Source organism: Alternaria dauci, chromosome 4 (genome assembly GCF_042100115.1).
Source record: "Alternaria dauci strain A2016 chromosome 4, whole genome shotgun sequence".
NCBI classification, from domain to species: domain Eukaryota; kingdom Fungi; phylum Ascomycota; class Dothideomycetes; order Pleosporales; family Pleosporaceae; genus Alternaria; species Alternaria dauci.
In genome coordinates, this window is record NC_091275.1 from 2,809,473 (window position 1) to 2,835,394 (window position 25,922).

The window sequence follows — 25,922 nt, forward strand, 5'->3', positions numbered from 1 at the left end:
ATAGTGGCAATCACCACTTCGTTTCCTTTGGTGGCGTCGTTAATCGAAATGACATCCCAGATGCGCTTAGGAATGGGGCCAATTCTCAACAGCGCGCGCGGGCCCCACAAGATGTCAGCATGAGCCAACATTACCCCGAGAAGACTGTAAAGTCAGGCTCGATGTCTTAGAAATCGTGCTCATCGACACTCAGTCGCCACGTTATGCGACAAAATCAGGGCTCGCCGACCTGAGGAGATGATGCGGCTGTACGGGTAGGTCAGCCGTAAGCAGTCGGTTTGGCGTCTGCGTTCCGCTCTTGAAGTCGCTTGTGGCGCGGCTGAAGCCAAGAAGAGTTGTCTTTTGTGCTTCAGATGCCGCTCTTAGAATCGAGGGTATCCTACGTTTAGCCAATATCACTTAGTCGGATCGTTCAAAGCCCAGACTAATATGTGGAAACCTAAACAGAAGAACAGCGCACCGTACTTGGCTGAAAGGGGCTTAGGCGGCCAAGCTCTGGAGTCCGATTTCATAAGTACAGCCTGGTTGCCTTGTTGCAGTGCCTGAGGGCGAAGCGGCTGTGCTTAGACGGTACAGCCTCGATGGGGAAAATCAAGCGTGTTGTTGCGGCTACCTCCTAACGGCTACAAACATCCGCTGAAGCGAACATGGTGAGCTACATATGTCAAGCCGACGCTGCCGCTTCGGCCTGGACCTTTGAGCTGAGAGCTCTACGTTCTGCAAAACTACCATGCGCATTGCAAATAACGAATTCATGGCTCATGGGCCAAGGAGTTTGCGCGACCACCTTGGCAAGGATGCAGCGATAAGGGCGGTGACGAATATAAGAGCGTCCGAAATCACGTCGAAACGCGGTAGAGGATAAGAAACATGGCTGAAAGAGGTGGTATGCGACTTTTAAGAGTTACGGTCGGTTTTCTCCGTGAGGAGATGGCGTTGGAGGATGGACGCGTGGTGCGCACGAGCCTCTCCGACTGGGGCCCGTACATCGTCACCGCGGGGAAGCTATCGTGGCTATCTCCAGTGACAGCACAGCAGGCATACCGCAACAACATCCAGCGAATGGCATGCGGAGGATGCGAGAAACTTGTTCATTCCCGGTTCCATCGATGACTTGATACATGCGTCGCGCCAATGTGATCCCAGCGGTGATGTGACCAGCCTCCCAAGCATAATCGGGTGGCTGGCAGACAGTTTCAAGCACCCGCCTTCTCAAGTAGAAAACTTCTCCACGCCCAGCTACGAAAAACTTTACAATGCTATCATTCCTTGAAGACTCCACTTGATTAGTGTACCGAAGACGATATGAGTGTGGAGCCTGAATTCCAACTCAAGCAAACCAACGGTAGGTAAGCTGCCCAAGCTATTCACGATGCGCATCAGGCTGACCGAGGTAACCAGTCTCTCAACCTCAACTGTCCCACCAAACCTCGCAACAGAGCGTTGCCGCTTCACTGGCTGCTTCCGAAGGCTACTATAGCGCGTCAGAGCACGCGTCTAGTTCGAGCGAAGAAAGACAGCCTCTCTACCGGACACCACCTTCCAACCGAACACCAGCGCAAAGTCATGAGCAGTTGGTGCCACACACTGACGTCCCAATAACATCTCTACGAGGCATCGGTATCCCACGGCAGCAGCCTCAGCCTTCTTTTACCCACGGACGCCCTCAGTCACCCGCTGTGTCTACCATTGCCGAGGAGACGAGACCAGACACGCGCGACGCGAGGCGCTCCCAACTACTGTCCAACATGGACACCGAATCGCAGGCAACCACACCGGGCCAGGACACCACGCCATACATCCGGTTTGCTATCGACCAGCTTACGCGGGACGAGGAGGTCAGAGGATCGAGGATATACCCAGAGGTTCGGCCCGAGGACGACGATGACGACTATCCTGTCGATAGGATCGTCCACGACAATGGCCTGGGATACATGGCCCAGGAGCAGAGGACACAGCAAAGGATGTCGCAACAAATACCACGGAAACCCTTGAGAAATTCAGCCACACCGCTTGCGAAAGCCCCAGCACCCATGGCTACCACACAACCCTACAACCCGCACTATCAATCCCAGCAGAACAGGCAACACGGGTCGCCTTCGCCTCCTCGGTCACAAGACGACGTCTTTGTAGCCCACACTCAACATGCGCCGCTCCACTTCCTCCCGGCCATCCTCCGCCCACTTTGGCTTGGTATCTTCATGTTCCTATGCATCCTTATGCTCGCTGCACTGATCTTCGCCGCGGTTTACTCCAACCGCAACGACGTCAACGGCCTATGGAACTACAATGCTTTTGGCGATAGCCGCTACTTTGTCTTCCAATATCTCCCAACCCTACTGGGAATGTTCTTGCTGCTTTGGCTCATCCAGATCCAGACGGCTCTCCAGCGCCTCATTCCCTTCATCTCAATGGCTTCTGATTCTTTTCACAAGCGATCTGAAGCTGTCTTCCTCCGACTGTACCCCATGCAGTTCTTGTTGCCCAACTTTGAGCACTTCCGCTCTGGACACCCCGGCGTCGGAGTTTTCTTCTTCATATCATGGTTGTTTACTTGGACGATACCCCTTCTTGCGTCTGCTTTCAACGTACGTTATGACTTGGAACGTAGTGTCTGGCGATGGGTAGCCGTCCAAGGCGTCGTCTGGACCATCGTTGTTCTTTACATTCTTCTCGTCGTCGCCCTGATCTATTTGCTGGTTTTCCTTATCCGCAACCCGACTGGTCTGAAGTGGGATCCTCGATCGCTCGCCGATATCATCTCGCTTCTCGAGCGCTCGAACAATCTCACAGATTACAACGGTTCCGAGACATTTGAAAAGGGCGATTGGCATCTTGTCAGCAACCGCGCAGATCGCCTCGGATACTGGACAACCACTCAGAGACCTAGCGACGTCTTCTACGGCATCGGTGAAGAGGGTGCTGGAATCCGGAGGTTCTCGGTCCAGCAGGGGCGCATCACGGAGAAGGGAGCAGAGCGCTCCAATTCTGAGCCAGGCCAGGGCAACGATTTCACCATCCGCACTGACATCCGCAACCCGAGCGTACGACTACGATATCTTCCATGGTATCTGAAGGACACTTCCGTCATTGCATGGATCGTCATCGCCGGAGTTTTGTTGGTTGCCTTTTTTGTCGTCAGTTTTGTGAACGACGCTGTTCGTCTTGGATTCCTGCCCCAGGTCTTCGCCCGCACAGGCTCAGATGGCTTCTCGGCTTCAAACTTCCTCTACTCCTTCATCCCGGCGCTGATTGCCAACTTCCTCTTCCTGGCCTTCTTGTCCTTGGACTACTCCCTACGTGTCCTCCAGCCTTATATTGCGCTCTCCGCAAAGGGTGGAGCCACCGCCGAAGCCTCCCTGCTCGTCGACTATGCCTGTCGCCTACCTCTCTCGGTCACTCTATCAGCGCTCGAGAACAGGCATTGGCAAACAGCAGTTCTGTCTTTTGTCTCGTTGACATCGGCCACCATTCCTGTTCTTGCTGGAGGCTGCTTCTGGACGCAATACTACGGCAGCGAAGACGTCGTCCGTGTCGCAGCAGAGCTTGCAGGATACTACGCCCTCTGCTTCTTCCTCGCCTTGTACGCTATCAGCCTCCTCGCTCTCTTGCCAGGTCGCCGCCGAGCCGCCCTTCCTCACCGCAGCAACACTCTCTCTGAGATCATCAGCTGGGTATACCAATCTCCCATCCTCGCCGACCGCGCCTTCTCTCGTCCACAGACAAAGCCCGAGCTCGTAGCAAAGCTAATGGGAACCACGTACGCCGAGCGCACATGGGCGCAATCTGCCTTTTCCCTGGTCCGCCCGTCGCGCAACAACCTGCGCAACGAAGAGGCTGCCGAACCTGCCCTGGGCGACAAGAACAAGGGCAAAGAACGCAAGAGCGACAAGCACAACTCCTACACCGATCCTCACAAGATTCGTTATGGCTTCGGTATCCACATAGGCCGCGATGGTCTCGAGCACCTCGGTATCGACCGCGTACACCGCGGTGGAGAAAGGAGTGGTCGCGAGCTTGTCATCTGGGAAGAGCAGCAACAGAGTAAGAGGAAGAGTTGGACGAGCCAGGCTTAGGCTTCTCACACTCACACTCACACATACACACGAACGTAACGCAACGCACGTTTACGACTACAACCGCGCTCGCATGCAATATTCGAGCTTTTGTTTCCACAGCACAGTCACATTTTAGCATCGGCGTTTTTTGGGTGGTGGTTTACCATTATTTTCAGGACTCACGGGACTCACGGCATTTTGAGATGACTGGCGCATTGATTTTTGGAATAGAACGAATCTTACGCAACGTAAAAAGAATTGTATAGTACGATATGGTAATAGTTGGGAGGGAATTTTTGGATACATAACGTGGGACTTTCTCCCATGTTGTAATGATATGTACACGGGAAAGGCAGGCATGATAGGCCTAAGTAATTATGAGAGCTGGATAGAGCAGCGACGTGGATGACGATGATGATGATGAATATGGAGAGAATGACAACATACCAACGCACACATTGTGATGCGATTGGAGATTTAGAACCTTTGTTTCCTCAACTCGTTGTATTTGATGCATCTGAAGTGTGAAAAGTCTTTGATATTCAAGTCTCAAAACGACTACGCAGCAATAGCCGCCTCGGTTAGTCTACTAATCTCCAACTCGCCATCCCCACCCAGGTTATCCAATCCATGGAACCCTTCCTCGACAATCCATCGTTGTTCATACTTCATAAGCACTTTACACGCGTTACCCACGACCAGTAGGCCAGGCGGTCTGCTGCCCTCCTCTTCGACAGCAGCACAGACATGTTCTAGTGTTGTTCTAATGACTCTCTGGTCGGGACACGAAGCCCGTTCTAGTACAGCGACGGGCAGATCTGCAGGGTACGCTTTGCCGACTAGACTCTCGACTAGTGCAGAAAGACGGTGGAGCGACATGAGGAGGACGAGGGTGCGAGAAGCTACGAACTCCGGTGGGTCGAGGGGCGCACCCTTTCTACCCGTGCCGGTGCAAATGAGCACTTGGTCTGCGATACCACGGTGTGTGGCGGGTATCGCTGCGAAGAGGGGTGCGCTCAGGGCACTTGTGATACCAGGTAGGACACTGGGTATGAAACCGTGCGCGCGGAAGAAGTCGTACTCTTCGCCGCCACGACCGTAGATGTACGGGTCGCCCTGCTTTATCCGGACTACGACCTTGCCGGCCTTGAGTCCTTCTAGACCCAGCTCCAAGAGCTCTTCCTGCGCCTTGTCTGCGTTTCCGGGAAACTTTCGTGCAATGTGGACGGTTGCGCGGCGGGGAACGAGGTCGAGAATGGGTGCAGGGACGAGTTTGTCGGCGAGAATCAGATCGGCGGAGAGAATGGCTTTGTGTGCTGCGCGGGTAAGGAGATCGGGATTGCCGGGGCCAGAGCCTGCGAGGATGATACGACCTGCACGTCTTTCGGGAGTGGTAGCAGTGGGTCCGACTTTCGAGGGGCTACTGCTGGCGAATTCGCGGAACAACATATCGACGTCTGCATCTGTAATATTCGCAAGACGGCGTAGAGGCCAGTATTCGCATATTTGTGCCAACCAGCGCATGCGACGTCCCCGTGCTGCTTCTTTGCTTTCTTCCAGGATCAGCTTGTTGAATGTCGCTGGCTGACCACTATCCTCCTCCTCTGCTTCCAAGTCTTGCGACAGTTCGGCTGCGTGATCTTCCTCCCATATGCGTCTCCGCAGTGTCCCCAGCCTCTCTACCGCATCGCCCAGCCGCGGTGGGAGCGAGGCCGCAATCTCCCTCCTTATTCTTGCGGAGAGTTTGCATCCCTTGCCAGATGTTGTGATACCGATCTGTAGGGGGCCATCCGAATGTGTGGAGAGGAGAGTGAAGGAGCATAGGTTCGGTGCATCGGCGACGTTGACTGGTATGCGCAGTCTCCGGCAAAGACTTGAGATGTGGGTTGCTGTGGCGAGTTAGAAAGAAGACTGGAATGTAGAGGCATGCCACCTACCTGATGTGTGTTTACCGCCCGCAGTAACAAATACGGCATCCACGACGCCGTCCACCTCTGGCCGTCCAAGTGTGGTCAAGTCTTGGTCGACGAAACTCCGCTTTAGCCATTTTACTTCGCCCGCTTCAATTCGCTTGACGAGACCGTAGTGAAGTGTAGAGTCCTCTGGCGCAAGCAGTATCGGTTTCGCACCGACCTCTATTGATCGTGCGCATCGCGCGCCTGCAAGTGGATTGGAGCCGACTATAAGGTGGATGTGGGATGTGGCGTCAACCGCGGTAAGAAGTGCTGGAGCCATGTTGAAGTGTGATGTGGAATAAGTTGCAACAACTTGGAATTCCAGCAAGGAGGGGCAAGAATATGAGTAGAAACAATCGCCGATGCGGTAACTCCTCGGCGGCGTTGATAATGGGGGTGCACATTATTTGTTCCGATAGCGACGAGCCGATATGGCGCGATGCGCACTAAGGACATCCCCGCGGAAAAAGGCGACATGTGAGTGGTGGTCCCGCCCAATGGTCGATGGTGCAATTGACTGCTGTCAAACTTGCGCGGAGTTAGTCTATTTGCTCGTCGCGGCCCATGACAATGTTGAGCGCTTTTCGGCTCAGCATGACACTGTGTCCAAGGGCGTTGAGCTTTGCTGAGGCAGAGATTAGAGCAGGGTCTTGGCTCTCCACCCGTATCTTCTCTTTGACGCGAACGTCGTGGTCCTTGTATCTGAATGTGCGATCGGCTTCATCGTGTGCAGGCGCTCTGGCACCACCGAGCGCCGATGCAAACGTGTTGCGAATGCTGAAGCCGGTGAGCGACGTGCTGTCGCCGGCATTATGTGGTTCGAGAGTGCGGATTTCGAGCACAAGGGCGGCGTCGAAGACGAACAGATGGAAGGATACGTTCGCTGGCAGTGGAGGGTCGAAGGTCTGTGACTTGTCAGCAATGCGCGCATGTGTTGTACATGTGAAGGCTACCTTGTCGTCTACCGGACTCTCCCACCACGGCTTCTGCACGTCCGAGTAGCCTTTCAGTGCGGCCTGGGCTTCGAGGATGTGGTCGTGTAGCAGCTGCAGTTGGCCAGAGACAAAGTTGGCGTTGGTAGCATCGCCTCCCCAGGTAGCCACGTCGATGACGTCGAGGCAGCTGTTGATGGACGTCCGGATCGCAGTAAGCTGGGGCACGACGAGTGTGGGCGCATGCGGCGCAGAGGATATGGCGAGGTCGTATGTCAGAGAGCCTTTGGGCGGTGGGAGGCTTGCGAGACGGAGCTTGACATTCTGCGCCGTGTGAGTTGGTGCACCATGACAGACAAGGAGAGACATACGCCTTTGGTGATGCGGGTGCCAATGCGCGTAATGAGGCCTTTGAGACTCTCGGAGCGCACCGAAGTCAGCACAAGCGTCGAGCCGTTCTCTGAAGGCGCGAGCAGAGCAGCGCACTCTTCCAGGCCTGCCTTGAGCGACTGCAGCGTCTCGCGGAGCTGGACCAGCAGCCATTCGAGCTCCCGCGCTTGCGACGCCGCCTGTTCGTCGGCGAGACGGGCATCGTCAATGGGCGGCCATACAGCGGTGGACATGGTGATGTGCTTCCAAGGCACAACGGTCCAGGTTATTGTTGTTATTGTTGTTGTTGGCTGCTGCTGCCCAGGCTCGATGGCCAGGCTCCACTACTCACGCAGCAGATCTTCGCTACTATCCGAGCAAGGAAGCCATCCCTGCACCCCTCGTCGCCCATGTCACCATGTCATGCTGCACACCTCACACACTTGTCGACTGATTCACTCGCACCGTCACGATCCGTTCCATCCGCCAGCATGCTTCCAGCCAAGCCGCGGACCCTTGGTGTGTCGACGACTGTCGCGATGATGCAAAGCGCGCGCGATAGTGTCGTAACCCTGTGCGGTCATGGAGCTAGTCGACGACGCCAATAAAGAACCGATTCACTTGTTTCTACGGCTACGTCACCGCTGGCCAGCGCTCATAAGCAAGCTCGCCAGACCTCTTTTCATCCCACTGTAATAGCACCCTTAATCGACCCTTAATCGCGCATCCTAATCTTAATAAACACGCACCCTTGCCAGAACATCTCCTTTGGGCGCATTCAACCATGGCAGTGGCTAGTAAGCCGCCCGTCGCTTCCTCTTCTGGTTGCGCGCTTGCTAACATGCTGCCCAGGACCCATTCTCGCCTTGAGCTCGCTGATACTCGTCGCTGCTGGCCTGCTCTTCCAATTTCTGACCATCCTCACTGGTGGTGTCAACAAGGCTCCTCTGAACAAATTCTACTTCCTCGAGGCCTCCACCAACGGCATCCCCAACGCGCGGAACCCATCGCGATGGACCTTCTTTGCCATCTGCGGCTCTGACCCGTCATCCGGCAACAATGCAAACTGCGGCTCACCTGTCCCAGCCCTGCCATTTGATCCGCCCAGGAACTTTGGCACCCAAGAAAACATTCCCGAGCAGTTCATCGGTACACACCAGTACTTTTACCTGTCTCGCTTCATGTTTGCTTTCTACCTCATCGCTCTCTTCTTCGCCGCCATTGCTCTCATCTCCGGTCTACTTGCTCTCTGCAGCCGTCTTGGAGGATACCTCTCCTCCCTGATGACTTTTGTCGCTCTCTTCTTCCAGGCGCTCGCTGCAGCTCTTATGACGTAAGTACATCTTGACGAAGCTCTGTACCATTCATACTAACTTTACCAGCGCATGGGTAGTCAAGGGTCGCGACGCCTTCCGTTCCGCCGGTTTCGAGGCACGCATCGGAAGATACCTCATGGGTTTCACCTGGGCTGCCGTCGCCTGCTATTTCCTGGCGACCGTCATGTTCTGTCTTGGTGGCCGTCTCGGAGGCGATCGCTCGTCCAGCATGCGCCGAACACGCTCTACCAAGTCAAACCGCAGCCGAGGTAGCTTCTTGGACACTGAATCTCAGCGCAAGACCAGGGATTACTCTCCGTAAATTGGAACTGGATGTTGAGAAGAGCGCGAGGCTGAAGAACGCCATGTGGACGAACATTGATCTTTTACGCAACGATATCCATGATTTGATTTTGTAATGCACCAACATAATACCATGTTATAGCGCCCCAGCGAGTTAATGCTATCAATGTACATATGCCATATAGCAAATGTAACTTTACATACAAAGATTATTTTAATGATAGTTTTTCAAGCCTGCTAAAAGTGCACGGGAAGATTATATCATGCGCTACACATGAACTGCGCAACCACATCTGCCGCGGAACTCGACCAACTCCATCAGGCCTCGTCAACTCCACACCACGTGTCAAACATGTCCCCCAAATCCAACGCCTTGCTACCCTCTACCGCCGTCCTTTTCTCAACCAAGGTCCACAGGTCAAACACACCCTCTTCGTCTTCCTCATCACCATTCTCCATGTCATCATCTCCACTACCACCACTAACCGGCACATACGCCTTCACCCCTCTACAACTCGCCACACACTCATCCAGCAAATTCCAGTCCTGTACCCCTCTAAGCTCCATTTGTGCATCGCCTAGCCCCTCATACCTCATCACAGGCGGGGCGCCGTTCGATAGGGTATAACTTGTTTCCAAGCCCGTCATCTTCGACACGTACGAGTGAGATTCGTTGCGCGAGGCAGGCATCGGCAGAGTATGCGCATCGAATTCCGCGAGAGAAGTCGTATACAGATCCTGATCTTGTTTGTTGAAGAGCTGTATAGCTAGTTTGCGGGCGCGTTCGGTGTGAGATTTGACGAGACCGATGGCTGGGAGAGGAACATATCGTGTCGTTGTTGTCCTCCTTTGCTTCAATACTTCTCCAGCACCACTTTCGCCTTCCTCCTCCGCACCATCCACAGCCCCACAAAACGGCGGCGCAACACCCACGCCCCCAGCCCCTAGAAACTGTGCCCACGGCTTCACCCCACTAACCCAAGGCCCCGTCTCATACTCGCCCGCAGGACACCACGCCTCGCCCCTAGGATCATAAAGCACCTGGTCGCCAGTAGACTCTCTCCGTCCCCAGATCGTAACCTCGAACAGCGAAACCGTATCCCTAACGCTCTTCTCAAACGCCTTAGCATACTCCGCGCCCCGGACTGCTGCTCCAAGGCCCCCAGCGACATCGTCTCCTTCCAGCACCGCTTCGTACGGAAGGCGCGCTGCGCTTTCTTGCCAGATGTCCAGGAGGTAGAACCATATTGACTGCATGAGCGGGGTGTCGCTGGCGTAAAAGTCGGCGAAGTAGTCGAGCAGGATCGCGGCGCAGGACCAGTACTTGGTTGTGAAGGCGGATTCGCACGTGTTGCACGGCCAGACGGAGGGGTTATGGCGGTGCGGACAGGCCGGGTGGGAAAGAAGGGATTTGATCTGTGTGTAGGCGGTTGGGAAGACGATGTCGTTGGTGCCGCAAATGTACTGCGTGGCTGTTGGCGGTACGGTCGTGTGGTCTGTTATGAAGATGACGGGTGGCGGTGGCATTGCGATGGATTTCCGAGGGCGAGAAGCTATTACTTTCAAATCTGTGCTTTTGAATTTATTCCGAAATTGTAATACATGTGTTGGTATCGAGTAGAGGTTGAGTTGTTGTCTAGATCATAACTAGTGCCAAGGCTGCAGCCTTGCACAATACACCACCTGGGAGTGTCTCACAACAAGAGCCTCAGTGGTAATAGAAGCAAATCCATCCAAAATCCGAAACACTACCTTCTATACTCTTCACTCTTCCTACCACTTCGACATGCGACTAAGAGTGCTCATTCTCCCATGTTGCATGTTACTCAGCAGCGCTTCCTCCAGGGCAGACTGGCTGATACCCGCATCTATCCAATGTAAGTACATGTATCATTCCAAATGAGGGCAACGTCATGACTCACCATCGATATCGCTGAAGCTGCTGCCCATACTAGGCGTGCCTTCACTGCCTTCGACCCTGGATCGAGGTCCTCCACGCCGTGGACTGCCGAGTCGACCTAGTACTGCACGATGATCTGAAGCCGGACTCATAGGGCTTTTGGCTGCTGATGGAGGTCCACCGGAGCTGGTCATTGATGACGCCGTCTCCGTGGTCGCAAGTGACTGCACGTCCATGGACTTTGGTCTTGTTGACGGAGTATTTCTCGTGCGGTCAAACTGAAATGCGTTTTGTCCGGACTTGTTACTGGTACTGGGACGTGTATCTTGTGAATGCTTGCTGTAGCTGGGCCGTGTTCTAGCTGCCATTGCAAAGGGTAGACTTGTCTCATGTGAGCCCATGTCATCAATCTCCTGGGTCCCATCACCCTCCTCGAACGTGGAAAGGTCTCGAGGTTTTTTCTGTTGAAAACGTGGAGGACGTTTGAAAAGTTGACTCCGATGCGCTGGATGATCAGTATCCGACAGCGAGGATGAGCTCGAAGACGAGATATCAGGAATGTCTGGAGAAGCAGCTTCGTCATTACGATAGCCGGGCGGTGCGGCTGGCGTGTTTGCACGATCGTCAGACTTCCGACTAGTCAAATTAGGGCGTTGGTTGGAGCGCGTTGACAGATTTCGAGCTGGCACCTGAGTGTTTGCTCGAGACTGAGTAATTGTAGTCGTAGATGGCGTCCTCGAAAGGGAAGGCGCTAGATCGTGTCAGAATATATGCTTATCGTACAGTCTACCATGTTTGTTAAGTACTCACCTGGTGTAGTTACTTCTGCACCACGTAGACTTGGACTGTCCTTTGATCGCCCAGCCAACGCAGACGTGGTCCTTCCAGCTATTCCTTGTTAGCAATATCAAATGACAGCGAACAATTCTCCTACCTCCAGATCCAGCACTGCCACCCCTCCGCATCGCAACACCACCAACACCAGTAAAAGTGCTTCCACCGGTCGGCGATGGCGATGGAACAGCGTTTGAGATGCTGACCTTCTTCATCTGATTGCGGACGTGATCAAGATGCCGCTCGTACAGCCATGCTGCTTGCTGAAGAAGAAAGGTCGGAGGAACTTGAAACTTGTCGGCTCTGTTATGGTCAGCAAGGCTGATGCGTTGCCCGATGTGCATGTACATACAACTCGACCCCTATAATATGTCAGCGCCCTTGCCATCGCGTCACATAGAAAAGCTCTTACAGTTCAAATCACTTGTTTTTGAGGACTTCGATATAACCTTCCACAATTGTCGGTCCCTCTCGGCATCCCATTGTGCCTGGGCAATAGTCAGATGAACGTCCAAGACGCAGACGGAGGTGGCTTTACCTGCGGAGGATCTTCAAAGTCACCCCGGATGAACGGGAGACGTATCAGCGCTGTGAACTGGACTGAAGACATTTAGAGATGATCTGACATAGACGCGAAGGTGTAGGCTGATGGAGAGATGGTCAACAGAGGTGTGGTGATGCGACTAGGCTGTCGAATAAAGTAAGGCGTGAACTGATCTACACATGTGGCTGGCCAGGCAGAAGCAGCAAGTCTGTGAATCGAGCGCGAGTCGGAGATGATTCTACTTCACTCAGGTGTTGTCTGTGTTTATACCATGCAGCCTGACGATCAGTACCGGGTTGTTCAGGATCACCTGGAGGCCCCAGGTCGCGTGCACCCTTGGGGAACGCGGATTCCGCACCGCCACAACTTTCCCCGTGAAAAGCCACAGCGGCCCCGCTGCCAGGGCATAAAATACTCGACACGGGCGCATGCATAAATCTCCACCAAACACAGTCATTCCACCAACATCAACTCCAGAAAATCAATTGACTGGAACAAGATGTCGACTCAAGCAATTACCAGCATTGACATTCAAGGCAAGTTGCCCAAGGTCGCCTCTGGAAAAGTGCGCGACCTGTACGCAATTGACGATGACACACTGTTGTTCGTCGCCAGCGACCGTATATCAGCATACGACGTCATCATGGAGAATGTAAGTACCACAATTGCAGAAATCCAAGAATCTCCTTTGACAAAAATCACCAGGGCATCCCAGGAAAAGGCGCTCTTCTAACCGCCATGTCAATCTACTGGTTCCACTACCTCCCTACCAAAGTCCCCGGCCTAAAAACCCACTTCCTCTCCCAAGACCTCCCACCCGCCATCCAGGACCAAACTCACCTCAAGGACCGCAGCATGCAAGTCCGTCGCCTGCGCATCCTCCCCATTGAATCTATAGTCCGCGGCTACATCACCGGATCAGGCTGGTCCGAGTACACCAAATCCGGCACCGTCAACGGAATCAGCATGCCCAAGGGATTGATCGAAGGCCAGAAACTTCCACAGCCATTGTGGACACCGAGTACCAAGGCCGAAGTAGGCGGCAAAGACGAGAATATCAGCCCCGAGGAAGCTAGACGTTTGATTGGCGATGAGAAGATTGCGAAGCGTGTGGAGGAGCTGTCGCTGGCTATTTACAGTGCTGCTGCGGACCGCGCAGAGGACGTCGGTATCATTCTTGCCGACACCAAGTTTGAGTTTGGGGTTGATGGTAGGGGTGAGGTGGTGCTTGTTGATGAGGTTTTGACACCGGATAGCTCGCGGTTCTGGCCAAAGGAGTCGTGGGAGAAGAACTTGGGAAAGGCGCAACCGAGCTATGATAAGCAGTTCCTGAGAGACTGGCTGACAAGCAACGGGCTGAAGGGCAAGGAGGGTGTTGCGGTGCCGGCAGACATTGTGGACAAGACAGCAGCGAAGTACAGGGAGGCTTGTGAGAAGCTTACAGGGAAGAGTGCCTAAGGGTGCGCTGAGGACGGGAGAGTTGAGGAACATGATGCGCAGGGTATGATCCATAGGAAGCCGTGGTAATACCAGGCTTGAAGATGAAGCAAATCTACATAACGTCAGAGTCACCTCAAACATGCACTGCGTGAAGAACCCATCATCAAAGTATTTCTTCATTCAGTTAATCTATATACCTCATTCCAGTCCTCTCGACAACACATTCAGGCTATGCACAAATTGCCGCATGTCGCATTTCCGTTCTCAACGCCATGCCGCGTATATCTCACAGCAATGCAAATTCCAAACAATACCCTATGTAGATCCATAACGCTCTATGCAGATAAATCCCTCCCACTAGAAACTCCGGTGTGATGCAATGTCATGAGCAGATCATAGCAGTAACCCGGGAAAACGCCTTGCCTCATGCTTTAGAATCGAAAACGAGGCTGATGTGCAGCCCAACAACATATGAGATAAAGAGCGGAAGAAAATACATAAGCGAAACGAAGGTGATCCACCAAATTGGTGGATGTGAGCATAGAATAGAAGTAGTATAGTGCATGCAGACTCATACCTTCCGCGCGCCAAAGAGACTCAAGTTGATTGCAGTCTCATTGCCGTTCGGGTTGCCAGAAGACTCAGCTAGAATCTCCCACCTCGGCTGTACGAACGGGTAGTGCCGAATCTCCCTGTCTTGCCTGATTTGCAGCTTGCCCGGCGCCTGCGTACCCGTCTGGCCTTGGCTACTCGTTTGGCCCTGACTCGCTGCAGGAGTCGAACGCTGCGAGTAGACAGGCGAGGGTTGCATGGCGCGCTGTTGCATTTGCTGCATCTGCTGCATTTGCTGCATCTGCTGCATTTGCGACATTTGCTGAAGCGGAGAAGGAGAGGCTTGACCCGACGGTGTTCGTTGAAGCTGAGCAGGCAGCATCTTGTTCTGCGGATGCTGATGGTATTGCTGCTGCTGTGCGCGCATCTGTTGCGCTTGTTGAGCTGCCTGCATCTGCTGCTGTCTTTGCTGTTGCTGCTGATGGATGTAGCGTTGTTGCGGCGTTGCAGAACTATTGGCTGATCCCTGTGGGCTTTGATATGGCGACGGCTGGTTTTGAAGGGGTGTCGGTGTTGGTGGTTGTGAGGACGCTTGGTTCAGAGGAGTGTTGACTGGTTTGGCGAGAACAAGCCAGCCGTCGACTGGTGCTGTCACTCCCAGAATGAAGACACACCGTGCATCGCTTGCAAGCCTGGCACCTTCCAATCGAGTAACGTGAAACCGGACGTCATCCGATATGTAGTCTGAAAGGAACACTGTAACATCGAAGACATGCTCAGTGATTGTAGGGTATAATTCCAAAGATGGATGCATGAGTAGAGCAGCCATGGCGCTCATCATGGCGGTTTGGTGTGGATGGGTCGCGTCGCTCAGCATGACCGATGCATGAGACACAACCAGACGGAGGAGGGCATTCAACCAAGAGTATACCTCAAGAACTGAGAGTCTGCCGTCTTCAAGCGCCTGGCCTAGACCTTTGAATCTCTCGATCAAGGCCTGAAGCAGAGCAGTCTGTTCCGTGGTCTCCGAGCGCTTACTGGAAGTCAAGTCAATGACCGTAAGATACTTTTGAACTACTGCCGGCGAGACCATTTCAACCTCTTCTGCTTTGACTGCAGTTGGCATGCGCAAGAATGCAGAGGCGTTTATGATCTCGCGTTCGGCATGTTGTCGAATCTGGTCAGTGAGAGTAGCATCCAAGCTTGCGAGAAGCTCTAACCCTGAAGGTTGATCCTCTTCTACTGCTGTCTTGATAGCGCTTAAGAGAGATGCAGAAAGTGGCTCACTTGAGCCTCCCAACGAGGCTGCGCTTGATGAGAACAGCTGTTCAATGGTCGCTTGGCAAATCGGCAACGACAGCTCGCTTGCAAGCGCAAAGACTGCGAGTACTTGCTGTCCAGGGTTCTTTTCTGGCAGTCGCATATGGCCTTTGGGATCTAGGAGGTTGTCTAGTGACGACTTGAGGTAATGACTTGAACCCTCTTTGTTCAGCTTGGACAGGCATCCCGGGTCGCTAACAAGGCGATGTTTCAGGACATGAAGCATGGGCTTGCTGCGCAGGAAGTCTGAAAGCTGCCCTTGGGCCTTCTGAGAAGACATCATTGAACCAAGCCCAATTACCTCACTAATACACTGCGTAAAGCGTCCTTCGGTTTCTAGGAAGAGCTTTCGTTGCTCCAGGCGATATCGATATGCATCTTGGGGCGAGCAAGACTGAACAAGTGTATCAGACGGCAAAGCAATCAGCATGCCCTTGAGAGCGCTCTGGAAACCGCCTTCAGAAGGACTGGTCTTGAACTTGGCGATACAAGCTCGAAGAGTATCCAGGAAAGATGCCAAAGGAACACAGCCGGAACCAACAAGAGTAGGCAAGGCTACCCGCAGCGTGTCAGTCCTTTGAGCCATCAGGCTTAAGATCAGCCATTCGTTTACGACCATGTCGAAGGTCGGCTCGTCGAAGCAACGCAGCCGATGGAACCAAGCATGGTGGCTGTTCAAGTGGAACGAGCCCTTGGCTAGGTGTTCTTCTAGGTTACTGACAATCTTGCGAAGTACTCGTCCCATCATTTGCTGATCCATGCTAGTACCACTTGAAAGAACGCGCTCAATCTCGTCGTCCGACGACGATCCGGTTTGCATGACCTCACCCATGTTGTCGGAAGCTGGCGAACAGGCTACGAGTGAGTTTTGCTGGTTCAATTGACTCAAGTCATAGTTGATGAGCTGCGGGACTTGGCCATCAGCATGCGCCGTACGAACCAAGCTGGCGAGACTGAGCAACAGTTCGCGGTCGGGTAGTCGAATCGTTCGCAGGGCAGTATATCTCGATGCGATTCTATGAAACAGAGGATCAAATGCACCTATAGCACGAAAGGCTTTGGCGTGGTAATTGATTGTGTCTGCAGCAGAAGCAAGAACACTAGGATCCAAAGATGAAGTTGCCACGCCGACAATGTCCGCGAGTATAGCGAGGTCTCCAAAGCGCTCAAGGTAGGATCTTACTATGTGGAAGTCCCATGGCGTCAACAAAGAGACAGCAGCGGTTTCTTCGATAGACGAGTCCTTGGTAGGTATGCTATACAACGTAAGTGAAAGCGTGGCCAGTGTACTGAAGGAACTTACTGTGTGCTGACCTCAGCATACTGAGCGACATGTTGACGCAACCAGATGCCCAGCTCAAGCTTTACTGTCGAACTAAGCCTGTCTAGCTCTACGTCGTTCGGCTTAGCTGTGGCGCTGTAGATACCGAACAAGGTAGGTAGTGTCTGGGATATCATGTGCTCGGCGTAGCCAAGGGCTCTTTGTTCTGACTCGGCTGAATGCATAGTTCCACGTAGGAGTGTATTCCGTAACGTACGGATTTGGTCTGGTAGTCCACTGAGAGGTATTTCAGTGACCAAGCGCAGCGGCCAGGATTGCGGTGAGGATAGATCTGTGTTGTGTTCTGTGGACCCCGTAGCGATGAGCCACTGGAGATAGCGTCCGGTCGCGAAAGTCTTTGAGCGAACCAACTCAGCAACGATTCTGAAGAGAATGCCCGGGTCACCGGTAGCCACCCAGGCCATGTCACGGAAGTACAAAACGACCCCGTCGTACACGTCTGCGCCAAGATGGTTCCACCTGCGGAGCAGCCGGGTTGCCAGGTAGATCCTGTGCGCTCCATCTCGATAACACGTACATGACCACTGGAGAAGGATGCCGATTAATCGTGGAGCGTCGGCGACAATCTCCATACAGTCACAGGACAGGTCCTCAATGCGCACTGGCTTGGTGTAGTCCACAGAGTCTAGTATCCGGTAGACGCGGCCAGCCGGTGTCTGCGAGGCGGAGGGGACTCTGATTGGGGATTGCAGGAGCCTAGTATTTCTCAGCTCGAGCCTCCGGACGGCTTGCGTTACATGTGCATGGTTTTTCCTCTCTGCGAGTTTTTGCAGAAGGGGGCCATATCTGGCCCACGCCGTCGGAAGCAGCAGACAGGCAGGCCGTGTCGCGAGCAGTCGGATGACCGTATTCTCTAGATATTGCAAGACGGCCAAGTAAGGCCTCAGATCCTCGAGTCGATAGATCTTGTCGAGCTGATTGAGCAGTGACTCGGCAAGAGATTTACCACGGCGTCGACAGCAGGTTACGGCCGTCCAGTAGTGAGAGATGGATACGACCAGCAGCCAGATGAAGAGGCGTTCGGAGGGACATGTGTCGAGGCCATTGACTATCCAATCCAGAAAGTGGTCGTCGTCGAGGAGGTGTTCTTTGTAGAGGTGAGTCGCAAGCTGCAGGGCATACGTGATCCGGGGTTTCCAGTCACCCTGCCCAATACTGCCAATGACGCCGTCGATGAACTGCTCGACCGAACTGGTCCAGCCTCTGCCCCATGTCACCGTGCCGGCCTGGCCCTTTCTCTTGTGAGCACGCAGCTCGTTGATGCCGACGCACTTGGCCAACCACAGGGCTCTTGGGAGAGGGATGTTCTTGTTGAGACATTGTTCCAGCAGCACTTTGCCTGTGAGCCCGTGGGGGATGGTGCGGCTGAGTCTGCGGAGGCCGGTCGTTGGATTTGCGAGGTCGTGCAGCCACTGCTCGCGGGTCGAGTCTCTCAACGTCAGGCGCGGCGGAGGCTTGAAGGTATTAGGGGTTTGCAGGCGGCCGGCCTGTTGTCTCTTCTCGAGTACAGCGACGAACAGGGTCGACAGCGTGCTAAGCCCGGACTTGTTCTTGAGGTTGTTGATGAGCGAGGGGCGGGCCGTGTTGGACTCGTTCATAATCTGCGGCTTGTTGCTGACGCCGGCCTTGATGAGCGCCTCAGTCAGGTTGTCCTCGGGATTGTTGCCGGTCCATGGAAATAGATCGGCCGCCTTCCCACCGGGAAAATGGACAGGTGGAGCCACGGCTTCAGGACCGCCGGGCTTGGGCGCATCTTTGACTCCTGTGCCGCCGGGCAGTATGCGACGCTGGTGCGAAGCGTCTCTCAGGTGCAGGGAGCCTGGGCGTGGGGGTTGGGGCAGGTTCGCGGTCGGCTGGTACGGCAACGCGTGCAGGGGCAGCTCGAGGGCGTGGATTGGGGGGACGGTGGTGTAGAAGAGCGGCGGGCGGCCGCGAGGCGGAGGTCTCGCGGCATCGTGGGCAGCACTGTGGTTAGAGGGCGGGCGCTCGTCGTCGAGGGCCGGATCGATGCAGTCCGGCTGAAGGAGCGTATGGGCAGGCTTCGAGGGCCGGCGCTGCGCCTGGGACCGAGGAGGCAGGGCGGTGCCGCGATTCTGTAGAGATTCGTGAATCCCCGGGCCAGGTCGAGAAGTCATCGCACACACAGCGACTTCATCGTTGTATCAGGCGCATGCAGTTGTTGGGCCACGGGAGCGGGCGAGGGCTGGGCGAGGTCAGGAGGCGCCGGTGTTGGGGCGGCAGCATGTGCGAGCAACACACTCGGGAAGGGCACGGAGGGGCTGATGTGTTGCTCGGATGAGGGCAATGGGGGCCGGACGCAGAGGGATTGACGTGAGGTCTGAGGTTATCGTGGATTGCGAACAGCGGAGACGATCAGCCGGTAATACGACACAGCGACATGGGTGCCACACTAAGACGGGGCCAACAACATGCCGGCCCGGTGCCAGACACAGCCAGCCGCCGCTCACGCCTCACGCTGCAACAAAGATTACTCCATCCATCTCCACTCTGCCACTCTGCGGTACATATCTCGGCCACCGACGACACACCGCCCGCACCACCAGCTCCACGATGGCTTCCAAGAAGGACCTGCGCCGCGCCGACCTCAGTACGTACGATAGCATAGCCGCCGAACTGCCGTCATAGGGGTTCCTGCGGTTTAACCTTTCCACCTGCAATGCCCGCGGTCACGTGTCTAACGCGCCTTCACCTGCAGTCGTGCCCTATGCCGAGCCAGCAAAGGCCAAGGATGAAAACGAGATGGCGAGCACCCTCTCGACCACGCTGCCCATGGCTGCTGTAAGTGACCTTGCCCACCCCGATCCCATGCTGCACGGCTGATATATCGTGTCCCAGATCTTCACACGAAACAAGTAGGCACTACCCGAATACGTGTCTAGTTGTGCCCAATATCAATCACTGACATCACGCGTGCTGCACAGGTTGATCGGCTGGTAGGTTTTGCCCATCTTGTGCCACGTTCCCCATTGACTCGATGCAGGGTGGCTGTAGTATTCGCTATCCAGTCGTGGCTCGCTGAGACACCCGATCAGAGGAGGACCTCGTCCACACCCGCCTACTACCAGGTGGGCATGTCTGGTACGTATCAGTAATTCCCAACACTCGTTCATCAAGCTAACCAAGATACAGCAATGTCGCTTGTAGTTGTAAGTTTGGCCCCCTGGACGTGACACTGACTTTGAGTGGTTGCTCTTATTGATGCCGTGATACAGAGTTACTCGTCCCTGTTCCTTCCGCCCCCGCCGGTCAGGCCTGGCCAAGCGTCTGGAACGGAAGCGTTCCCTGCTGCTCCGCCGTCGTAGGTTGCCGTGCAAGAAGTTGGGGTGTAGCTGGTAGTCAGGTAGCCACTGTACCATGTAAATGTATAATTCCACATTCTCACCGAGTAAGCGACGAGACTCGTCCCTCGGCTCGTAATACCCATATTACCTGGTCCTCATCATCGTCCTTTTGTCATCCGCGTCTTACGCCAGTCGTACCGATCAGCTTCGAGACGGCAAGCAGCACAGCACCACCCTTTACTGCGCACAGACCACGGCGGGGCTCGCCTTCCTCTCCCGCCGCGTTCCCCACCTCTTTCTCTCAGCCTGCTCGACCCTACCAACACTCACTTGCAGCCTCCCCGACTTGTGCACCACCGCGACCAAACCACCCAAACTCTTCTCCCAGCCCACGCACGACATTCGCCCGCTGCCCACGGCATCCACACCCCAACAACCCCCCACCTACACGCGCGCTCACCGACTGTCGTATGTCCATCGAGAACCTCAAGACCTTCGGTAAGACGTCACACCTGAAGCGCACGCGAGGCAGCTACTGACCAAGTGTGTGCAGACCCGTTCGCGGAAGCGGATGAAGATACCGGCCAGGTCAAGCAGACTCAGCAGGACTACATTCATATTCGTATCCAACGTACGTGCCTCACCGCCCTTGCACGCTGGTGCAAAGTCCTCACCATGCACCCAACCCCCTTGCGCACTCCCCAGCATGTCCCCAAAGGCTCACGCATGCCCTGTGATATACTTCAAAAAAACATCACAGCTGACACATCACAGAGCGCAATGGCCGCAAGACCCTGACGACCGTCCAAGGTCTTCCCAAGAAGTTTGACCAGAAGAAGATCCTCAAAGTGATCAAAAAGAAGTTTGCCTGCAATGGCACCATCGTGAGCGATGCCGAAATGGGCGAAGTCGTCCAGCTCCAAGGCGATCAGCGCAAAGATGTCCAGGACTTCTTGACCGACAAGAAGGAGGGACTTGGCCTCGATGCTAAGACGATCAAGGTGAGTCACAGCAACGTGAGTTTTGTATCGAGCCACAAACTGACCGTAACCCCAGGTCCACGGTTTCTAGTCTTCCATGACTGCTACCTTGTGCCCTTTCGATATGCCGGCTTCCTTCGTCTGCAGCGCGGCTAAGGCGGCACAGCTTTCTGTAAGCCTGAGTCATACGCCCTGGTACCAGAACGAAGAGAAGGTCGAATTTCGACGTCGAATCGAGCCTATCGCGACAGTGAAATGCTGGGCGCAGAAAGAATGCATGTACCCGGGTTGTCGTTATTGCTACTAGCAACTAACACTCGAATGACATGCCTATCCTCTATATACCGCAGTCCCTGGGTGAACAATCCTCCCGTATAGCACACTCCACGTGATGTCAAGATTCTGCACACTTGTGATTTCGACGTCGTGTCTCCATGCCATGTATGATTACACCTGAAGTTTCTAGAGGGCAACCACATGCTCTTATCACGTCCATCGTATATACAAATATGGTTACAGAGTCTCTCTTTCGTTTCTCCTTCTCTCCCACACCCCAGCTGTCGAAGCTAAGCAGAACCAACCTGTGTATCCAACATCTGAGCCCAATACCTCTCGTCCTTTTCAATCACACTCGGCGTCGACTCCTCGGCAAAACCCCACACCTTCCAGTCCTCCTCTGTCCCCCGGACAACCCTCTTCTGCAACACAATGTACTCGACCACCGTCTTGGGCACTCCGTTGTCTGGGTACTTGTCGCTACTCTTGACAACCTGGTTCTCGTTCTCGCCCTCATCCTCTAGTTTCTGGATCCGTTGGCGCGCCTTTTCAACTCGTTGGCGCACAGCATCCGGGACCCAGGGGAGACGAGCCGGTATCGCATATGAAGACTTGGCAGACGAAGACTTGGCAGGTTTAGACGACGACGAAGAAGAAGAAGAACCGGATCGTTTGAGCGATTGAACCGACTCGATTCGCACAACGACTTGTCTGTATGCCGAATCTGGTTGTTCGTCGCCCAGAGGCGCGGCGCGGTGCGAGACTACGCGTGTGGATTTGACTTTGTGGAGGCGCCACGACATTTTGAGTTTGCTTCCGCGGGCGTTGATACGCTGTTTGAGCTTCTTGACGAGGGGGGGGAGGCATATTTGCTCGAGGGGGGCGATGTTGCCTCTGTTGGATTGGGTTAGTCCTGTCGTGTGTAGGGTATTGCGGGACTGGAAGGATATAGTGCAGAGACGTACTTGGCAAAGCATTCTTGGATTTGTTTGTAGTGTTTCTGCGCGAGGGATTTGTATTGTCTGTTGTTGAATGGATCGACGGGTAGGTATTTTGTCCAGCCGGATTTTTGGATGCATGCGCGGTAATAGTATCGTCTGGGTGTTTCGTGTCAGCTCTCAATGTTCAAAAGTTTCTGCACAATTCTCCAATTCAATATGAACCTGGTTTCCCCCTCTCTTCCTTTTGCTCATGCTCTCACTCCGGATTTAACCCAAAGAAAGCCCAACTTACGAATAAAGAGCCGTTCCCTTGTGCTTGACCATGTTCCAGTAATATCGCATTACCCCTCGAACTCCATCCGCCTCTTGCCACAAGGCCATAAAGGGCGCTCTGATAATTGTATGCTGCAAAATACCAATATCCTCCGCCATGGAATCTGCATCGCGTTGCGCACGTTCAAAGTTGACTTTCGGAGAAGGTGCAACTTGGGCTTCGGCCGCAGCCCTTGTTTGCGCCTTGTCCTGGCCGAATTGGCTGCGCTTCTTCGGGCGTGAGGGGGTGCTCGAGAAAGTGCGGCGGGATGATGGATGGGTTATGACGGGTTGGGCGGAGCGGAGGAGGATTTGGTGGCGTTGAAAGAGGCATTGCCGTTGGAGCGCTGGTATTCGTATACTCCGGAGGGGTAATTGTGAAGACATGGTGGGCGGGACTCGTGCTCGGGGCGAGCGTCGGGCGTTCGCGATGAGGATGTTCAATATGTCAAAGTCGATGTTCGGGCGGGAAGTCCGCGCTAGTGAGCCTATAGTACGATTGGCTCTACGTATTTACTGCAAGCTGCAGGATGCAAGAACAATCATATGCAATGCAAAATGCCCGTTTCGTGAATTGCAAAGACATTTCTTTGCGGAAGAGCGGTACACGCTTGCTATTGGTCTTACATGTCTACCACAAACCATATCCACAGATTTCATTTCGTCGTACATGTTCCCGTATTCTCGACATTATACAAGTACATGCTCAATCAGAGCTGAGTGGTGATACAAGACGCCATATATGCGTCCCAAGGTCCCAACTTTTCATAACGCCGTTTCTATGCATCAAAACCTGTACTCTTTTGCACAATTATGCCAAAGACATTGAATCATCACATGTTGCTGCTCTCTCCGAGGAACTTGAGCACGCCTTCGTAGGTACCAAACATGATGGCAGCACTGGGTACCACGCGGAACATGTGAGGAACCAGACCGCCGTAGAGCGCCGCCATGCCTTCTTCTTTCCATATCAGTCGGAAACATTGGACGAGGCCGGTGTACTTTTGTCGGCCGTCCTCCATTGGTGCCTGCCTTAGACGTGTGCGGACGACTTCATGTGGGTATGTGATGAGTGCAGCCACGAATTTAGCTGATCCGGCGGCGGTTAGTTTGCCAGTCCACGCCACAGTCTGGTCCCACACAGTTGGTGGTTTCCCGCTGGCGATGACACGCTCTTCTCTTCGCGCCAGCGACAGCTTCATCTGCTCGTACAGCATCCATTGCAATGTGCTCTCGGTAACACCCAGGTAACTGGCAGTCAACCCGCGATACAGACCACGAACACCTTCTTTCCGTACAGTCTGCATGGTGCAGTCGAATGCGTTCTTGTACTGCCGGCCGCGGCCATCCGCGTGTGTGTTCTTGTCCAGTTGTAATCTCGTCTTGACGAGCCAAATGGGGTTGGTGGCGGTTCCGGTCACAATACCAGCAGCGGCCGCACTGCAGAGATGCACCCATGCTGCCTCTTGACCATTGTTGAAGTGTGTGCTGATCAGGCGCTTGCCGTTGCCGTATGCGAAGAAGTTGATTGCGCGCGCGGGGACTACGCCGATAAGATTGGGTCCCAGTCCTTTGAACAGTGCCCGCCATCCCTCTGCCTTGGGGACCTGCCATAATATCTCTCCGGTTTCCCGAATATGTAGGAGCGAGCTGCGACCGAAGGACATGGTTTCGATTGGGGGCAGGCCACGGGCTGTACGCATTGCGGCGAGATGCTGCTGGTAGAAGGTAGATTGTAGTCGAGTCTTGAGGACATCAAGCGGGGCTGTCAGCGTCGCCGAGGCCATGCCACCGAGGCTGTTCAAATGTCAGTCCTAGAGTCATGATTGAGGGTTGGTGGTGGCGTTACCCTCCAGCGACAAAATGCGCCCATGACTTTCCCGACTTGGGATCTTGTTTGGCTACCGGTGCGCCATCTGGTAGTTTGGGGGGAGTGACTTCTCCCAGCTCTCGCGACGACGGTGGGAGGGGTTGCAGCGGGTGGGTCGTGTCGTCTCGGATACTTCGAGGTCTGGAGGCTTCTTGCATTGTCATCGAGGCAGAGAAGGCGTGTGGCGAAGTGTGGAAATGTGGGCTGAGGAAGGCACACGCGGGAGGAAATTTCGAAGTGTCAGAAACGCCGGGGTATTAGTGTATCATTGGGGGGGTTTGTCTCGTCAGGCAGCGGAGGTGGTGGGATGTATTTGCACATGCAGCGGTCCCCAGATTTTTGGAATGGTCAACTAAAGCGGCTAGCCTCTGACGAGACTACCGCGGCGTCATTCGCAGTGCGTCGTGAGCTCATCCGAGTCCGACTGCCATTGCGCCCGCAGCTTTCACGGACTGTGCCTTGAAATTCCCCACACATTCCACGCCACCATGCGACCAACCTCGGCCTGCCTCGCGCCAGGCTTCATGAAGAGGAGCCTGGACGAATTCAAGCGCCTCTCCAACATCGGTGAGCTCTGCAGTTGCGTGTGCTCGATGCGCCGCCACTAATCTCCGCAGCACTCAAGCTCGAAGGCCTCAGGTCGCCGACCAAACCCTTCCCTCTGATCCACTTCAACCAGCCTGAAGACCTGGAACGATGCAAGCGCATGAGCGACAAAGACATTGGCGGCTTTTCCACCGCAAACTTCGACTACCATCCTGCCACCCAAACCGAGCCCCCACACGTCCGCTTCCACGGTACCATATCCACACAACTACCACAGAACCAACCACACATTCAGAGAACAGGCTATGCGGGCTGGAGAACGCTTGACCGGGGCTCCACCATCTTCGGCAAGTCAGTATGGGATGTGAGCATGTACAACTTCCTTGCAATTCAGTTCAAGTCGGACGGTCGCAAATACTTTGTGAACGTGCAGACCGAGTCCATTGTGCCCACAGATATCCACCAGCATCTGCTGCACTCCAAGACACCCGGCGAGTGGGAGACGATCCTGATAAAGTGGAACGAGTTTGTGCGGACGAACCATGGGCAGGTTGTAGAGCCACAGAGGGAGATGTTGACACAGAAGGTAAGGACGGTGGGTATCTCGTTGATAGATCGGATACCTGGGCCATACGATCTAAGCATCAGCAAGATCTGGGCGACCAACGCAACTAGCGAGGATGAGTTCCTGAACAGCGCCCCAGTACCGCGTCTGCAGTCTAGCCAAAACGACCTCAAGAACGTTGCGAGGAAAGACTCTGGATTCGGTGAGGCGTCGCGAGAGACGATTACTTAGTTGTAAATAATGAATACAAACTTGCATTCTCTTT

The 25,922-nt window shown here is 54.4% G+C and overlaps 12 protein-coding genes across 12 annotated transcripts; 5 read left to right on the forward strand and 7 right to left on the reverse strand.

The window, feature by feature from the left end:
- Nucleotides 1–1,305: 1,305 nt before the first annotated feature.
- Nucleotides 1,306–4,076, forward strand: ACET3X_005482 (uncharacterized protein; the record flags this gene model as incomplete). The annotated part of the gene is made up of 2 exons (XM_069451691.1): nt 1,306–1,345; nt 1,402–4,076. 2 exons carry the CDS (start codon nt 1,306–1,308, stop codon nt 4,074–4,076), a joined length of 2,715 nt encoding a protein of 904 aa, XP_069307526.1.
- Nucleotides 4,077–4,616: 540 nt separating this feature from the next.
- Nucleotides 4,617–6,293, reverse strand: ACET3X_005483 (uncharacterized protein; the record flags this gene model as incomplete). The annotated part of the gene is made up of 2 exons (XM_069451692.1): nt 4,617–5,947; nt 5,996–6,293. The coding sequence occupies 2 exons, from the start codon at nt 6,291–6,293 to the stop codon at nt 4,617–4,619; spliced, it is 1,629 nt and encodes a 542-aa protein (XP_069307527.1).
- Nucleotides 6,294–6,552: 259 nt separating this feature from the next.
- Nucleotides 6,553–7,568, reverse strand: ACET3X_005484 (uncharacterized protein; the record flags this gene model as incomplete). The annotated part of the gene is made up of 3 exons (XM_069451695.1): nt 6,553–6,918; nt 6,967–7,269; nt 7,317–7,568. 3 exons carry the CDS (start codon nt 7,566–7,568, stop codon nt 6,553–6,555), a joined length of 921 nt encoding a protein of 306 aa, XP_069307528.1.
- A 530-nt stretch (nt 7,569–8,098) lies between these two features.
- Nucleotides 8,099–8,952, forward strand: ACET3X_005485 (uncharacterized protein; the record flags this gene model as incomplete). Its single annotated transcript, XM_069451696.1, has 3 exons — nt 8,099–8,111; nt 8,167–8,647; nt 8,697–8,952. The coding sequence occupies 3 exons, from the start codon at nt 8,099–8,101 to the stop codon at nt 8,950–8,952; spliced, it is 750 nt and encodes a 249-aa protein (XP_069307529.1).
- A 299-nt stretch (nt 8,953–9,251) lies between these two features.
- ACET3X_005486 (uncharacterized protein) lies at nt 9,252–10,460 on the reverse strand (the record flags this gene model as incomplete). The annotated part of the gene is made up of 1 exon (XM_069451697.1): nt 9,252–10,460. One exon carries the CDS (start codon nt 10,458–10,460, stop codon nt 9,252–9,254), a length of 1,209 nt encoding a protein of 402 aa, XP_069307530.1.
- Nucleotides 10,461–10,706: 246 nt separating this feature from the next.
- ACET3X_005487 (uncharacterized protein) lies at nt 10,707–12,277 on the reverse strand (the record flags this gene model as incomplete). Its single annotated transcript, XM_069451698.1, has 6 exons — nt 10,707–10,801; nt 10,856–11,584; nt 11,644–11,721; nt 11,768–11,968; nt 12,080–12,155; nt 12,206–12,277. 6 exons carry the CDS (start codon nt 12,275–12,277, stop codon nt 10,707–10,709), a joined length of 1,251 nt encoding a protein of 416 aa, XP_069307531.1.
- Nucleotides 12,278–12,710: 433 nt separating this feature from the next.
- On the forward strand, nt 12,711–13,669 carry ACET3X_005488 (uncharacterized protein; the record flags this gene model as incomplete). The annotated part of the gene is made up of 2 exons (XM_069451699.1): nt 12,711–12,863; nt 12,917–13,669. The coding sequence occupies 2 exons, from the start codon at nt 12,711–12,713 to the stop codon at nt 13,667–13,669; spliced, it is 906 nt and encodes a 301-aa protein (XP_069307532.1).
- A 553-nt stretch (nt 13,670–14,222) lies between these two features.
- Nucleotides 14,223–19,000, reverse strand: ACET3X_005489 (uncharacterized protein; the record flags this gene model as incomplete). Its single annotated transcript, XM_069451700.1, has 2 exons — nt 14,223–16,779; nt 16,827–19,000. 2 exons carry the CDS (start codon nt 18,998–19,000, stop codon nt 14,223–14,225), a joined length of 4,731 nt encoding a protein of 1,576 aa, XP_069307533.1.
- A 436-nt stretch (nt 19,001–19,436) lies between these two features.
- ACET3X_005490 (uncharacterized protein) lies at nt 19,437–21,238 on the forward strand (the record flags this gene model as incomplete). The annotated part of the gene is made up of 10 exons (XM_069451701.1): nt 19,437–19,473; nt 19,582–19,664; nt 19,722–19,738; nt 19,867–19,964; nt 20,016–20,032; nt 20,099–20,184; nt 20,556–20,665; nt 20,721–20,798; nt 20,942–21,168; nt 21,224–21,238. 10 exons carry the CDS (start codon nt 19,437–19,439, stop codon nt 21,236–21,238), a joined length of 768 nt encoding a protein of 255 aa, XP_069307534.1.
- Nucleotides 21,239–21,627: 389 nt separating this feature from the next.
- ACET3X_005491 (uncharacterized protein) lies at nt 21,628–23,119 on the reverse strand. Its single transcript, XM_069451702.1, has 3 exons — nt 22,657–23,119; nt 22,389–22,520; nt 21,628–22,317 (listed from the first exon to the last, which is right to left on the reverse strand). Exons 1-3 carry the CDS (start codon nt 23,061–23,063, stop codon nt 21,714–21,716), a joined length of 1,143 nt encoding a protein of 380 aa, XP_069307535.1. The 5' UTR covers nt 23,064–23,119; the 3' UTR covers nt 21,628–21,713.
- A 159-nt stretch (nt 23,120–23,278) lies between these two features.
- On the reverse strand, nt 23,279–24,837 carry ACET3X_005492 (uncharacterized protein). The gene is made up of 2 exons (XM_069451703.1): nt 24,526–24,837; nt 23,279–24,473 (listed from the first exon to the last, which is right to left on the reverse strand). Exons 1-2 carry the CDS (start codon nt 24,708–24,710, stop codon nt 23,510–23,512), a joined length of 1,149 nt encoding a protein of 382 aa, XP_069307536.1. The 5' UTR covers nt 24,711–24,837; the 3' UTR covers nt 23,279–23,509.
- A 197-nt stretch (nt 24,838–25,034) lies between these two features.
- Nucleotides 25,035–25,888, forward strand: ACET3X_005493 (uncharacterized protein; the record flags this gene model as incomplete). Its single annotated transcript, XM_069451704.1, has 2 exons — nt 25,035–25,113; nt 25,164–25,888. The coding sequence occupies 2 exons, from the start codon at nt 25,035–25,037 to the stop codon at nt 25,886–25,888; spliced, it is 804 nt and encodes a 267-aa protein (XP_069307537.1).
- Between the last annotated feature and the right edge of the window lie 34 nt (nt 25,889–25,922).